This window comes from Rhinolophus ferrumequinum, chromosome 11, assembly GCF_004115265.2.
Source record: "Rhinolophus ferrumequinum isolate MPI-CBG mRhiFer1 chromosome 11, mRhiFer1_v1.p, whole genome shotgun sequence".
In the NCBI taxonomy this organism is placed as follows: domain Eukaryota; kingdom Metazoa; phylum Chordata; class Mammalia; order Chiroptera; family Rhinolophidae; genus Rhinolophus; species Rhinolophus ferrumequinum.
In genome coordinates, this window is record NC_046294.1 from 9621154 (window position 1) to 9636311 (window position 15158).

Sequence of the window (15158 nt, forward strand, 5' to 3'; positions counted from 1 at the left end):
CCAGAGATAATTACTTGGGTGAGAGTCACTGACCTGAGAGGGGATCCCAGGGAGCAAGTGAGGGTAGGGGAAGTGAGGGCGAGAAGGGAAGAAAACCAACAAAGGTGCACTGAAGAGTGGTCCTTGCTGTGGGCAATTGGCACTCAGTTCTTGTGCCAATTACATATTTTTATTTCTAAGGATGTGGACGTACTACACATTCAAAATAAGTTAACCAAAGATACTTTTAAACCTCTGAAAGTTTATCCTCACTCGCAACCTACTGTAGTTTGTCTTCAGGCCCGTTCATCTAAGAACCTCCAAAATCAGGTCTCTCAAACCAGGTCTGATCGTGTGGCCCTTTGGGAACCCCCAGTTCCTGTGAAACGGACCGTGTGGAACAGGCTTCCGGCACACTCTCCTTACCCTCTGCCGCTCTGGGAGACCTTGTAGCACATGGCTCAGCATTGCCCTACCCCAAGTGCCTGAGGATGCCACTCTTGTCTCGCTCTTGTTTCTGGCGTGTCCAGCTGGCCCTACCCAAGGATGGAGGCTGTCTCCTTGTCACTCGCTCCAGGACAGAAGGCTCTCATGGAAGAGATGCGGGAACCATCCGCAGAAGACCTCCTGTCTGGGCCGGGCTCTCAGTGCCTCACACTGTGGACAAACCAGTCCCTTCTCAGGGACCCTAGGAGGACTTGGAGCTTTCCTCCTTCCCCTATGGCAGGCAGTGTCCTTGTGACGTGCTGGGAGCCCCTGTGGGATCCCATTGGGTAAGAACCTGTTCTCTTCACAGTATGCCCCAGTGTGCATGGCCCCTGCCCACGGCTGGCTGGTTCCGGAAGGCCGGAGGACCACCTTCCAGACCCCTGCTTTTAACAAACAGGATGAGCTGGTCTAAATTGTAAGCAGCCTGGGCTTCCACCAGCAAGAGGGTGTTTGTTCTTGGGTGAACACAACCTGCATTTCCCCTAACCGAGGGGAAGAGCTCTCCACATTGAGAGCTCTGAGAAGCAGCAGAGGGTAAGGAGAGTGTGCCGGAAGCCTGTTCCACACGGTCCGTTTCACAGGAACTGGGGGTTCCCAAAGGGCCACACGATCAGACCTGGTTTGAGAGACCTGATTTTGGAGGTTCTTTGATGAACGGGCCTGAAGACAAGCCACAGTAGGTTGCGAGTGAGGATAAACTTTCAGAGGTTGAAAAGTATCTTTCATTAACTTATTTTGAATGTACAGTGTGTCCACATCCTTAGAAATAAAAGTATGTAAAATTGTGTTCAGTGAGACGTCTCCCCTATCCCACATATACCCAGTTACTCCCCTTCTCTTTTCTGTGGTCTCTGGTTCCTGCATGCCCTTTCTCAGTTCCTTTGTGTATATGGAAGCAAATCTTATTTTCTTTCTCTATAATCCAGATGTTACATAGTATAAGCCCTGTTGTCTCCTTTTGTGTGTTTGTTGTTTGTTTTCACCTAACAATTTCTTGGCAAGATCTTTCTCTCCCAGTACCTAGCAAGCATACTCACTTCTTCCTTTTCACAGCTGCGCAGTGGCTCCTTGGACACACACACTACAAGTTGTTTAACTATTCCCTGTGGGTAGACATTTGGGTCATTTTGAATTTTGCTCTTACAAAAGATGCTACAAAGAATAACCTTGTACTTACATCATTTTGTACGTGTACAAGTGTATTTTCAAGATAAATTCCCAGAAGTGAAGTTACTGGGCCAAAAGGTATGTGCATTTCTAATTTTGATGGATGTTGCCAAATGGCTCTCCTTAGGGGGTTCTACCAATTTGCAGTCCGACCAGCAGTGTGTGAGAATCTGCATTCGGAGAGGGTTTGGGTTCTGTAGATGAGAGGAGCAGAGACCTATGAGATGAAAATAACACTCCTGGACAAGTGTGAATGGAGAGGATGGCTCCAGCTGAGCGTAGACCCCTGAGGCCCTCAGGAAATGGAGAAAGGTGAACGGAGGAGGCCTGAGACTGGAGAAAAGGAACGTGAGTGAATCCATCTTCTCTTGTGGAGCAAAGTGGGAAGTGTCAGATCAGATATATTAGTGCAGAGTTTTTCTGTTGAAATGATCTGTTTGACGGGGAGCCTTCTAAGATTCTGTCCGGATCCAGGAATCCCAGGGTGAGGGAACAGAAGCAGGGCTGGGAGGGAGAGGCTGAGCTGCAGCTGGTGGGGCTGAGAAGAAGGACAGATGTGGCCAGCGGCAGAACAGGAAGGGTCCAGGAAGACCTGCCCGCATCCCCAGAGCCTGGGACCCGGCCTGGCTCATAGGAGGTGTTGGGAAATGTCAGAAACACAAACAGCAAAGGAGGCAGGACACCGTGAAATTCCTCCCTAGAAACCTGAGAAGTCCACCTGTTGGTCTCATAACCAAATATGACTGGGACAGAATGCCAGTGGGGGTGGGAGCAGACCCATCTGCTGTCTTAAACATGGCCTCAGTCAAATCAGACCCACTCTGTCGTCCTGTCCTTGTACCCTTTTAAAAAGACATCTCGAATTCATCACTCAGTCAACAAGTACTTATTGAGCATCTACTGTGTGCCAGGCCCTGCTCTTGCTGCTGGGAATTCAACAGTTACGTGTTGAATGGGCAGTCCTTTCCCTGGTGGCTCTGAAACAAGCAGTCCCATAAATGCATGATGACTGGTTGTGTCCAGTGCCATAAAGGAAAGGAGGGCTGGGCTCCATGAGAAATTAGTCAGGGAAGGCTTCCCAGGGAATTGGTGTTTAAGTTGAGATCTGCAGGATGCTAGGGCAGGTCAAGAAAAAGGAAACAGCAACCCAGGCAAAGGGAACAGTGCGTACAAAGGTCTGGAGGTGGGGAAGAAGTTTGGGGATTTGTGGAGGTGGAAGAAGGCCAGGCTGATGGGAACTCAGGGTAAGAGGGATCCAGGTGAGTCAGGGAAGGTACACAGGGACCAGAACATGCAGGACCTCAAAGCCACACCAGGATTTATAGGCTCATTCCAAGTGCAATTGCAAGGCAGTAATTAAAGGCTTTAAGGGATGTGATCACATTTGTGTTTCAAAAAGATCATTCAGCTGTCCCTTCCTAGAACTCAATATCTTATATGTGTGTGAGTGATAAATGACAAATTGCAGGATGACGTGACAAGACCGTATCCAAAGCCATCTTGTTCTGGTCATCCCAAAGTCACTCCCCCTCAGCAGGGAGGCCCAGTTCCAGCCCTCAGGCCAGTGTCTCCAGCGAACAGTCTGGAATCCAGCCGTCAGCAGAGACAGGAGCTATGGGAATTTTTCCAATGTGCGTGCGGAGGAACACAGGACTATAATAGGTTTACTAGCAAAAGAGGAACTGGACTCAAGCTAAGCTGAGTTAAAGTGAAACAGAGCACTTTGCAGCAGGACTTCTCAGAGCCTTTGACTGGGATGTGTGCCTTGTGAACCTCGAAGAAGGGCCTAGAATGCAGCATGTTCCTTACTTATTTTGAAACTTTGGTTTTCATTGAATATTTTGCTACCAAAACACTGAGAAATGCTGCTCTGTTTTCTGTTTGCATTTCTAGGGCATGTTTGCTAAAGAGCATGCTCAGTTCCTGCTCTCTAACCTTTCCTCAGGGAACTGGAAAACCATGCTCTTTCCTGATGGGGAAATGCATCAATTCAGTGTCTTGTACCCTGTGCCCGAAGTGTGAAGGGGTCCTCAATTGTTAGTCTGGGGAAAACAGCTAATCACAGAGAGCAGCCTGGTAGACTGTGGGGTGTCAGCTTCTGTCACCGCACTGGCCCATGTCTTACAGATAGTACCACCCTGCCTGGCCTACTAGTCACCATCAGTGGCCATCTGTCCTCGATCTCTCTCCTTTTCTCATTATCTATTGGCTTGGGGAGAAACAAAAAAATTAATTCCCTTAACCAAGAATTAGGCACTCTGTTCCACGAGAAGGCAATGGTCCGGCATTTTTTGTCCCCAAGGCTTTTTAATTTTATTTTACTTTTTTAAATGGAGATGTAAATGACTCCCAACTCTTTATATGATGCTCCCAGCAGGACCTGCTGAGGCCCATTTGTCTTCCTGGCTCTAATAGGAAGTGTGTGCTGCCACTGTCACTGTGTTTGGGGCTATCCGAGTGGACCTAGTCATTTCTGTCCCTGTGCCCTGGTGTTCTGACCCTGGCGATGTGAGGAGAAATACCAATGAAGAGAAGCAACTCCACAAAACATTTTTCAGGAGGTCATGTTTTTATTCTATATTATTAGGATGACAGGCAAGAGGGCAAAGATTCCACCTTCACAATCCCCCGGGAAGAACAGTTTAGGAGAATTAGATACACGTAGAGTGGGCTCAGGACTCGGGCTGGGTCTTCCTGGGAGGAGGCTGGGAAAACTCAGGCTTAGGCCACGGGAGCCAGACCCACCTGGTTGTTCCCCCTGTCAAAGACGGTGAAGTACTGACGAATGAAGACGTCGCCCAGGATCCAGAGCTCTCCGGAGGAGGTGGGGATGTCCATGCCCTGGAAGCCGCTGGTGCAGCCCTGCTGGCTCTGCAGAAAAGGAGAATCAAACCAAAAATGGGACATAGACTCAGCAGTGACAGGCGCCGGGGACTAAGCATCGAGGGCCGTGGTCAGCTGTAAGGCACGTGCAAGGAGGAACTTCCTGGCTCGTGTCCGGGGACTTGGCTCTTCTTGGCCTGGCGTCTGCCTGCATAAGCTGTTCACTGCACTATTGGTTTCCAGGGATTACGAGACATTATCCAGCATTTCTGGCAGATGCACAAACCCTGACATCAGCATCAGAGCTAAGGGGTTTAGGGAGGACTCAGCTGCCAGGAAGGATTTTGGAAGCCCTGATGTCACAGCCTCTTGCCATTATTCTGATCCCATTCAGTGACAAACCAGGTCAGCTGTGAGCCCTTTTCAGGCACCGAGGCACTGGGCCACAGCCGTAGGTGCACAGTAGAATCCCCTGGGGAGCTTTGCAAAAGCCCCATTGCTCCGGCCTCACGCTCACCCTTACTTATTAATCAGCATCACGGGGGAGCAGCCCGGACATCAGTCCTTGCTGTCGGATAACATCGACCCACTGGGCGAAACTAGTTCCCCACCTGGCATTTCAGAGAAGACAAAGCGTTTTCCTGGGGTTCGTTTGACTGAAGACTTATTACTTGGTAGAGATCGAAGGTGCGTAGCAGCCCTCACTCTGTGCGCGTTATGATTTCCCTTTGCTCAACCCCGTGGCTTTGATGTGGTCCATCTCCCCTAAGCACACTGAGCATCCACAGGCTAGTAATTGAGACGCAGGGCTTGGACTAGAAATCCTCTTTTCATCCTCTTTGTTTTTTTTTTTTTCCTGCCTCATTTTTTCTCCTAGGGGCAGGGGCTGCATCCAAATTCTCATTCATGCATTTATTTTTAATGTAGCCTTTTTCTCCGGAGGCTGTCCAGAGCAGATGTCAGTCTCAGCTTGTGGGCGTGGGCTTTCCCTTGTGCGAAGCGGGAGGGTGTGGCCACATTCTAGGCAGGCCCCCCTAGGTGGAAGGCCCAGAGCCCCCTTACCTGAAGGACGTAGGCGCTGGGGGGCAGAGGGTACTGGACGCCATTGATGGTGAAGACGATGTTGGGCAGGGTGTTGATGGCGGAGCAGCTGACCACCATCTGGAAAGAGGAAGGGTCAGAAGGGCTGCATTCCTTCTGCGTGGCAGACCCAACACCTGGGTCTAGGACAGGGCTGTCAGCGCTGGGCTCACCTCGCCGTTCGCGTTCTGGCTGGCTCCAATGTAGCCCTGGATGCTGGCAATGGCATTGGTGGGGCCAGACAGCAGAGAGGTGCCGGTGTCCACAATGGCCTGGCAGCTCCCACTGCAAGCGATGACCTGTCCGTTCATGGTGATGCTGAGGGCGAGATGCAAGGAAGGGTCTCTTTAGCCCCCAGGGGGTACATCTTCCCAAGGAGGAACCGGGTGACCCCAGAGGGTCCCTCCTCTCCATCCATTGGCCAATACATAAAATTTCAGCTTCTCTCATTCACATACTCATTCATTCATGCATTCATTTACTCCACAAATATTCACTGAGTGCCTACTCTGTACAAGGCATGGGAGATGCAAAGCCAAACAAGACCAGCCACGCCGCATCTGGCTCCAGGGAGTTCACAGTCTAGCTGGAAAGATACGTTACGGTCGAGAAAGAGCAGGATGAGCAGGGCACATGGCAGGGGGACAGAGCCACGATCCAGGATGAGGGGGGGTGGGGAGGTGGGGAACACCCAGGGGAGGCTTCTCCGGGAAGCAGACAACCACGGGTTGCCAAGGAGGTGAAGAGCTGGAGGAGGACAGACAGGAAGATGGGATGCAGGTGGGGAGTGGTGGAGACAGGAGGAGCAAGTGTGGGAGTTGGAGGAACTGATGAAGAAGGTTCAGCACGGCTGGAACAGACACAGTGACCAGCGCATGCTGGGCTGGAGCAGACACAGTGACCAGCGCATGCTGGGCTGGAGCAGACTTAGTGACCAGCGCATGCTGGGCTGGAGCAGATTTAGTGACCAGTGCATGCTGGGCTGGAGCAGACACAGTGACCAGCGCATGCTGGGCTGGAGCAGACTTAGTGACCAGCGCATGCTGGTCTGGAGCAGACTTAGTGACCAGCGCATGCTGGTCTGGAGCAGACTTAGTGACCAGCGCATTCTGGGCTGGAGCAGACACAGTGACCAGCGCATTCTGGTCTGCCCAGGACTGTCCTGGTTTTAGTTGAAAATTCTCACGTCCCAGGAAACTGCTCACTCCTGGGTAAACCTGGGTGCTTGGTCACCAAAGCAGGCCAGCCGGGGGAAGAACAGCTGCGGAATGAGGCTGCATGGGGGATGGGCAGGCCCTGCCGGGGAAGGTGGGAAGGAATGGCCTGAAACAACTTCTCAGCCATTTTGCCCTATCCCTAGACTAAAAGTGACTTTTCCCTAGAACGATAGGAGTGTGTGCCAGTTCACAGGTCCCCTAAATGCTAAGATATGTGGGCAGCCGGATCCTCCAGCTCTCCCTGGGGATGCTGGTAGATTGTCCTGCCTCGGTGACCAGATGGAAAGTGGCTGTCTTATCCTTGCAGAGGGCCTGGGGGTCTCAGACAGCTCTTGTCCTCCAGGGAGGTGCCTTTCCCGGGTTCTCTCTGGCTTGGCCAACTTCCCCCTTCTCCTCCTGGAGCACATTTCCCTGTGCTGGCTGTTGCAGGGAGATTCTGGAAAACTAAGCTGACTATGAGTCTGTAAAGAAATGGGATCTGGGGCTCATGCCAGGATGGTGCCATCCACAGTGACCTCACCTGTCCACGGTGATCTGCCAGTAAGTCTCGGAAGATAGAGGCACCCAGTTCAGGTTTCCAGTGAAGTAAGAAGAATCGATGCCACCAAACATCACCACGCTGCCACCCTGGTCGTTGCTATGGAAAGTGGAGGGGAAAGACAGGAATTCATTCCTTCATTCCTTCACGCAGGCAGCGGGACGTGCAGTATGTGCATTCTAAGAGCTACCTGTTCCATTGTTTTCCTATGGAACGTTGGTCTCTATTTTAAGGATTCACTTTGATTAGGCTCTTGCCAGGGCCAGGAGCTATGCCAAGTGTGTGACAGACAAGGTTTCTTTTAATCTTTACACCAAGGCCCATGCCGTGGTCACTACGATTATTATTATTTCCACTTTACAGAGAAGAAACGGAGGCACAGAGAGGTGAGGCAACTTGCCCAAGTTCACACAATCAAAGAGAAATAGAACCAAACCCAGATAGAACCCGTGTCCTTCCACTTCCAAAGTGTGTAGTTTCCACCACGTACTCTTGTTGCCGTGGGGACCTCAAGAGAAGTGAATACATGACAGTGTTTGCTCTTCAGGACTTGGCTGAGTAGTTCTTGTTCATAGCCAGGGGCGGTTTTGCTCCCAGGGGACCAATGCCAATGTCTGGAGACGTTTTTTGATTGTCACGTTGGGTGTGTGTAGGGGTGTCACTGGCATCTATTGCGTAGAGCCTATCTATTATAGGCTGCTAAACACCCTATAATGCACAGGACGGCCCCCAACAAAAAGGAATTATCTGGTCCAAAATGTTAACAGTGCCGAGATCGAGAAATTCTGATCTAGTCTGAGAGATAAGAACCCTGCACAAAATACCTAAGTACCTGTAAAGGTAGGTTATGTTTAATAGCTGCCTTGAGTATTAAGTGGGCCATGAAGAGAAAGGAGAAAGGGGCCTTCCTGTTGTAAATTGAGGGGTCCTTGTTCACTGGAATATTGGTTGTCTGAATGTCTGCAGACGTGGGTTAGATGGGGAAGCACATGTAGACGATGGTAGGAATTAATCACCAAAGAACTGGCCACAGGTAAACCCCACCCTGCCTTTGCTGTAAACACCTGACAGTACCTGTGACACAATGAGATGATAGGGGAAGAGCTAACAACTGAGGAGAAACATCACACTAACAATTCGTCAAAACAGAAGGAGGTGAATGTCTCGGGAAAGTTGATGACACCCAGATATTCTTGCATAAACTTCTACTCAGCTAAAACGAATACTTGGTTTATTCTTTATTCATTCTACGAATGAACTCAGAGTCACAATGGGAACTTAGATTTTAACTAATAAAAGAAACTTGTTCCCATCATTTAAAAGTTTCACTGTTCAAGATATAAGTAAGTCCCAGTCAAATTTTTTTCTTTTCTCATTTTTCGCTATGGAATTTTGGCTCCTATTTTACGTGGTTTCACTTTAAATGGTGGTCTTTTGGGGACATCCCCCAGTGATGAGGGGACTGGTGCTGGAGAGCGAACGGTTAATGGCAGCGGAGTTGTGTAAGTCAAGGTGACAAAGACTCAGGCTGCTCAAAATAAGATGAATGAAGACAGATCTTGTCAGAGAGGAATTTAGTGCCGGTCTCTGCAAAGATACACCTCTCAAGCCTTAGACGCTGACCTTTCAAATCCCTTGCTTACTGAGCCCCTCTGCACCCACCCCTGCCCTGGACAGCACCCTGCTGGGCCAGGCGACTGTGACCCTCCCCGCCCCCGACTTACGAGCTCAAGTAGACAGAGAAGAGATCTTGGGAAACCAGACCCTGGTTCCAGATGTTGTCAAAGACGGGTGTGGCCCCCGAGGAGGCAATGCTGGGGTAGGCCAGACCCAGGATGCCATCGAAGGGCGCGTAGTACAGGAAGGAGCCGGGCTCTGTCTCGCTCAGGCCAAAGATCTGGTTGGTGTCCGTGATGCCTCCAACCTGGGTGGGGGGACCAATTTGTTCAAGATCAGCGTGTGTGGACAGAGCCCTGCAGGGCGCCAGCCTATGGTCCCCGAGCATCCTGGTTCATTTTGTGTAGGACTCGGCTTCTAGGGAGTCAGGCTGCAAGGAGGGGGAAGGGATTGCCCCCAGGAATGCTTGTTATTCTGCTGGAGGTAACCATCGCGGCGGACCTCCAGATGGCCACGGTCTGCAGCTTGGTGTGAGAATTTGCTGCAGAACAGATGGTCACCGTGTGCTTGTGTGTCTGATGATGGGATGCAAAGCAGACCCCAGGCAAATCAGAACTCTTGACCCCTGCTGTGCCCTGGACGGGGGAGCTGGTGCAACTTTTGTGACTGGGTAGGGGAGGCTGCAGTGGGCGTGTGGGGAAGGAAGAGGAGGAGGTGCTAAGAGAACTGAACCTTTTCTTACCTTCTCCACCCTGGCCCCCACATAGCACTCAGCTTGGGTGGGAGTGAGGTTGGTGTGGCTCCAGGCACCACGCCCTTATTCACTACTGCCGCACCTAAAAATGTCTGTGACAGCTCCGCTATCTCCCCCTCCCATCTCCCAGTTAGCTTACTCTTAGGATCACTGAGACCCGTATTGCTTGAATGAGCTGCTTCTGGGGGAGCTAGTTCTGGGTGGCACCCAAGGTCCCAGGAAGCTGGCCCGAGGGTTGGGCAGGATGAAGTGGCCAGCCAGCAAGTGTTTACCTGGACTGTGTCGTATCCGAGGATGCCTGTCATGCTGCCGGTGCCATAGGCAACCGAGAGCTTCTGGTTGGTGCCCTGGTAGGTGGAGGACTGCTGAGGGTTAAAGCGGTTGTGGTTGGCTGTGAGGACAAGAAGTGACATCGTCAACCTCCAAAAGCTGAGTGAGAATCATGGGCTGTGGATGTCTTCCTGGGTGGGTGCCTGGGTCCAGGGGTGCGGGTGGGGCTTTGGAGGAGAAGGGTAACCTTTACCCTAGACTTTGGAAACCAAGCGTTCCCTGGTTTCATTCCGGTCTGGTTGGACCAAGTTGGGAGCATCTCACTGATGGAAGGTCCCCAGCCAACCCCACACTCCCCCTGAAGATGCCCCAGGAAAACACTGAAAGGTGCAGGCCCATGGCTGCTCATGGTGAAGGGCACCATCATACTTCTTTCTGCCATTGGACTGAACTTCTTGAGGGCAGGGACGATGTGTGATTCACCTCTGCATTCCCCAGGGCACATAGTAGGCTTGGCACATAGTAGGTGCTCAGTAAATGCCTGTTGAGTGAATTCTTGAGTGGCTCCAGTGGACTTGCAATTGGACCGATCTGAAGCCCCTGAGTGTTCAGGGCTCCCAGGTCAGTTGGTGCTGGGGGCCCGGGTACTCACAGCAGGCAGGACTGGAGCAGTAGACCGAGGGCACCCACAGGTTGGAAGAGCCCGTGTCAAAGATGACGGTGAACTCCTGAGGGGGGGTTCCGATGCCGATGGTGCCAAAGTACTCCATCTGCCGGGTGGGGACAGCAAGGTTCACGGACTGGGGACTCTCCCCCGCCCCCCTATGGCCTCTCCAGGGACTGTCTCTGGGTGGGCACCTCAGCCCACTTCCACCTTTCTCTTCACTGTTCTCCTAGTCTTTCTCTCCCTGTCTTATGCACCCATCCTTCAAGACCCAGCCTGAACGCCCCCTCCTTGAAGTCTTCCCAGATTTCTCCCATTTCCCTCTGATTGTTCTCTGCTAAGCACCATTAACACCTAATGATAATTGTGTCTTGTTTGTTTTAGTTTTGCCGTCCTAGAGAATGCATGTTCTTAGAGGACAGGGTGGAACCTTCAAGCATTCAGCAGAGGAAACTTTAAATGCTGGTTCATTGAATTGTCAATCAGGAGATAAACAAGTCTCTGAAAGATGGAAACCCCCAGAGATATCTTCTTGATAAATCTAGGTGTGTATAGCAGGTTTCAAGAAAGGGCATTGTCAGGATTTTTATTCTTAGTACCAGCGCTTTCTCCCTTGCCAGCTGTTCCGGCCACGGTCGTCTTGCTATTCTTTGATGATGACAAGCTCATTCCCTTCCCAGGGCCTTTTCACTTGCTGTTTCTTTTGCTTGGTAAATGTTTATTCTAGATCTTTCCTTGGCTGACTCCTTATCATCAATCATTCAGAGCTCTAGTCAAATGTCACCTCCTCCAAGAGGCCCTCTCTGATCACATTATCTAAATCTGCCCCTCCCCCATTATTCTTCTTTCCCTTACTCTAATTAATTTTTCTCTGTTATTACCTGAAATTATCTTACATACTTATTTATTTGTCTCTTACTTGTCTTCTGTCTTCTCTAGAATAAGCTCCAGGAACTTTGCTTATTCACTATTGTTTCCTCAGCTCCTTGCATAGTCCACAGCACATAGTAGGTGCTTCATAAATATGTAAGTGAATAAATGGGCTAACTTTCCCAAACTGTTACTAGGGGACAGACTCTGTGTTAAGTACTTCAAAAAACAGTATTGCACTAATTACTCGTAACAACCTTCTGATGGTAGATATTAGTGGTTCTGTTTCACAGAGGAGGAAACTCAGTATAAATGACTTGCCCGAGGTCACATGGCTGGGAAGCATTAAAGCTTAGATTTGCACCAGGTCTGGTAGGTTTCATAAGCTGAGCTCTTAATGACAGGCAACACAGCTTTGTCTCCTTGGCCCTGTGACATTCACCCAGGGGACAGAGTATTTACTGAAGGGCAAGGCATTGTCTTTGCGTCCCAAATAAAATAGTCAGAGTGATCTTCCCGTAACTCCAATCTGATCATGTCAACCACCCTTGAAGATGATTCAGTGGCAGGTGGGATACAGATCCTGTCAGAGAATCTGTCTGGCTCCTCCCATTGACCCCTCGGCCTCACCTTGCACCCACCTGCCTCCCTCACTCTGTCTCTGCTCTTCACACACACTGGCTACCTTTCCTCAAATATACTCTGCTCCCCGCTGTCACAGGGTCTGGCACAAGCCCTCCTGCTCTCTGGGACTTTCTCCTGTCCTCTCGGAACCCTGGCTCTTCCTTCACTGCCCCCGGGAGATGTCCCTGCCTGCCACACTGGCACAGAGTGTCACCTTCACTGTAGCCCTCGCCCAGTTGTACTTCTCATGGTTTGTGAGGTTCATGGAGTATTGTTTGTCTCTCCCTACTAGACGATGAGCTCCACGAGGGCAGGGGTTGTGCCCGGTTTTGTTTACTGCTACTTCCCCCCACACCCAGCGCAGAGCCTGACACATAACGAGGTGCTCCATACACAGAAACACTGGATGAAAGAATGAACGAATGAGAGCAACAGTCTGACTAGGAGTTTTCCTGCCCTCCTTGTGTCTCTGAGATCCAAGGAGCAGACCTGTGGGTTACTGCCTGGGGGCTCAGAGTCCTGGCCCATCTTCCAAGACCCCTGGGACTCCCTCTCTCCTTCTGGCCAAGTCCTTGGGGCTGTCCCTGCCACCTGCCTATGCACTCACATCCATGTAGTTCTCAAGGGGCTGGGTGGCCATCATGGAGGCGGCCTCCTTGAGGTACTTGCTGGCTGGGTTAATGCTGTGTGTCTTCAGGTAGTCCTGCAGAAGGCCTTGCTCCATCAGGTTCTTCCTTAAGGACTTCTTTTTGACGAGGGGAACCCTGGGGCGAGCATTTGAAAACAGATGGTTTGGAGGAGGAAGAGTAATTAGGCAAGGAGTCTGCTCATGTGGTGCTGTGGCAGCCCTGGAAGGAAAAGGAGGCTGGCCCAAGAGAGGACGGAGGAAGGCAGTCAAGAGCGGAGACGCTTCCATTTTGGACACAATAATACAAAGAGGTTAAGTGGTTGTCCAAAGTCGCCTGGCCCAGGGACGGAGCTGGGAAGCAAACCCAGCTGCCCTGGAGGGCCTCGGCTGTTCACCACGTCTACAGCGCTGGCTCCCTAAAAGGGTACGGAGAGAAATAAGGAAGGAGACTTGAGATGGTGAAGAAAGAGAGAGAGGGGAGGCCGGATGGCTCAGTTGGTAGAGCGTGAGCTCTTAACAACAGGGTTGCCAGTTCGGTTCTCACATGGGCCAGTGAACTGTGCCCTCCACAACTAGATTGAAGGACAACGACTTGGAGCTGATGAGCCCTGGAGAAACACACTGTTCCCCAGTATTCCCCAATAAAATAAAAAAAAAAATGAAAAAGAAAGAGAGAGAGGAGATGTATGACGGAAGAAGAGAAATACGGAGGAAAGGCAGGCAATGTGACAGGCAGCAAAGGGAAGGAGGCCCTTGGGAGCTGCTTCTCGTGCTGCGTGTCCCCCAGACTCACTTGTAGATGTAACACTCAGAGAGTGCCACCAAGCTGAGCAGCAGCAGCCACTTCATGGTTCTTCCTGGGTCCCAAGTCTCCAGAGAAGGGAAGTTGGGTGGAAAGTGTACAGCAGCAGGCTGTTCCTGCTCCTTATATACAGCCCAGGTGCTCCGGAGTCTATCTTATCAGCCTTCAAATGTCACCCATTTTCCTAACCCAAACAGGAACTTTCCTGATAAGATTATCCCGGCTCCTGAGCCATGTTCTGAGAAGTTTTCCACTGTAACCATGTCCCACGGTTGGGATGGACCTGCAGAGAGCGGGTGAAGGAGTGGAGGCTTATTTCTTAAATACTGAAATTCGTTAAAACTTGACAAGCTGACTATTTTGACAAAGTTGGGCTAAAGTACACTTCATACGGAACAGATGTCAAAGGAGCTCAGTGTACCCCGATTTGTCCTGGTGGGACAGATGGCTGGGGTTCTTGAAGAGCAGCTCCCCACTTCGGGATGGGCCATGTTCCCGTTGTTGCAACTCCCAACCACATTCACAGGTCGATGGTTCGGGACTCAGGACACATTTCCCCAGAGTACTGTCATTATATGGGGTTGTCGGGTGTCTAACTAGTCTATAAGTCTTATTATGCTCTTGTCACTCATGACAATTGGGTCGAGTCATCGGAAAGTGGTGCATGCAGTACAGAGGAAGAGGCGGGAGTGAAGCAAGCGGAAGAATGCTACCTTCCTTGAAACAGATCGGGGTTGTCTTTGGCATCTGTGCTCCTCGCTTCTGCACCTCTTCTCTTCCTATTGTTTCTCTCCTACCTTCTCAGGTTGCTCGAAGCCTCCATCTTTGAGATCCCACTGGGTCTGACTCTCCCACGTTCTCCATGCTTCGAACTCGGCTGAATCAGCTGCAGTGGAGCAAAGCAATCTGGGAAAATCCAGACTAGTGTGTGAATGACTTAGAAAGTTCTTTTCTTAAGAGGATGCTTCCCAACCCAATGGATTCTCTACTTTATGGGGTTTATTTAGTAGACAAAGTGGAATGAAGATTTTGATTCAGGGATTGTGAGGGAGGGGAATATCCGGGAGGGGGGTCACCAGTAGGCAGTGAACCTTATCTGCAGGTCTTGTTCTGAAATCTGACTGCCTGGGGCATCCCTGGATTTTCCAGCCTCAGGAGATATAGATTCTGAAGAACAGTCCAAATTTCCCCCATGCCTCTGGGTGAGTATGGAAGGGTGGGCAGAGCGGATCAAGTTCAGGGCCAGCGGTGGTTAGCACAAAGCACATTTGTATTTCAACATCACCTGTTAAGACATCTTCATGTCCCAACTGTGGATCCTTGACCCATTTTTTCCACTTTCTCATCTTTTGGTGCCTGCTTCCTCTCCTCTGTCTTTTCCTCCCTCTCAAGACTTTCTTCTTTCATCTACACTCTCACCTTTGGGCCGATCTCAGCACTTACCTGGCGGAACTGATGGTCCTGGGATGCCCGCCTAAGTCCTGGGTGCACCAGATGAAGGTGCCACTGGGTGAAGGCGACACTAGGAAGGAAGAAGGGAGAGAGGAAGGGAGGGAGGGAGGGAGGAGGGAGGGGCATGTGCTGGGAGCGGGGGGTGGGGGTGGAGGTGGGGGGAGTGGGGGGGGCTCATCCGGGT

At 50.9% G+C, this 15158-nt stretch overlaps 1 protein-coding gene across 2 annotated transcripts; it reads right to left on the bottom strand.

Moving 5' to 3' along the window:
* Positions 1-4202: 4202 nt before the first annotated feature.
* Positions 4203-14376, bottom strand: LOC117030571 (pepsin A-like). Of its 2 annotated transcripts, none has more exons than XM_033120708.1 (9): positions 14320-14376; positions 12700-12856; positions 10587-10704; positions 9937-10055; positions 9018-9217; positions 7276-7392; positions 5712-5856; positions 5521-5619; positions 4203-4506 (listed from the first exon to the last, which is right to left on the bottom strand). In XM_033120708.1, exons 1-9 carry the CDS (start codon positions 14343-14345, stop codon positions 4357-4359), a joined length of 1131 nt encoding a protein of 376 aa, XP_032976599.1. In that variant the 5' UTR covers positions 14346-14376; the 3' UTR covers positions 4203-4356. The 2 variants fall into 2 exon arrangements, with proteins under 2 accessions (XP_032976599.1, XP_032976598.1); XM_033120707.1 differs by lacking the exon at positions 14320-14376 and adding an exon at positions 13514-13777.
* Between the last annotated feature and the right edge of the window lie 782 nt (positions 14377-15158).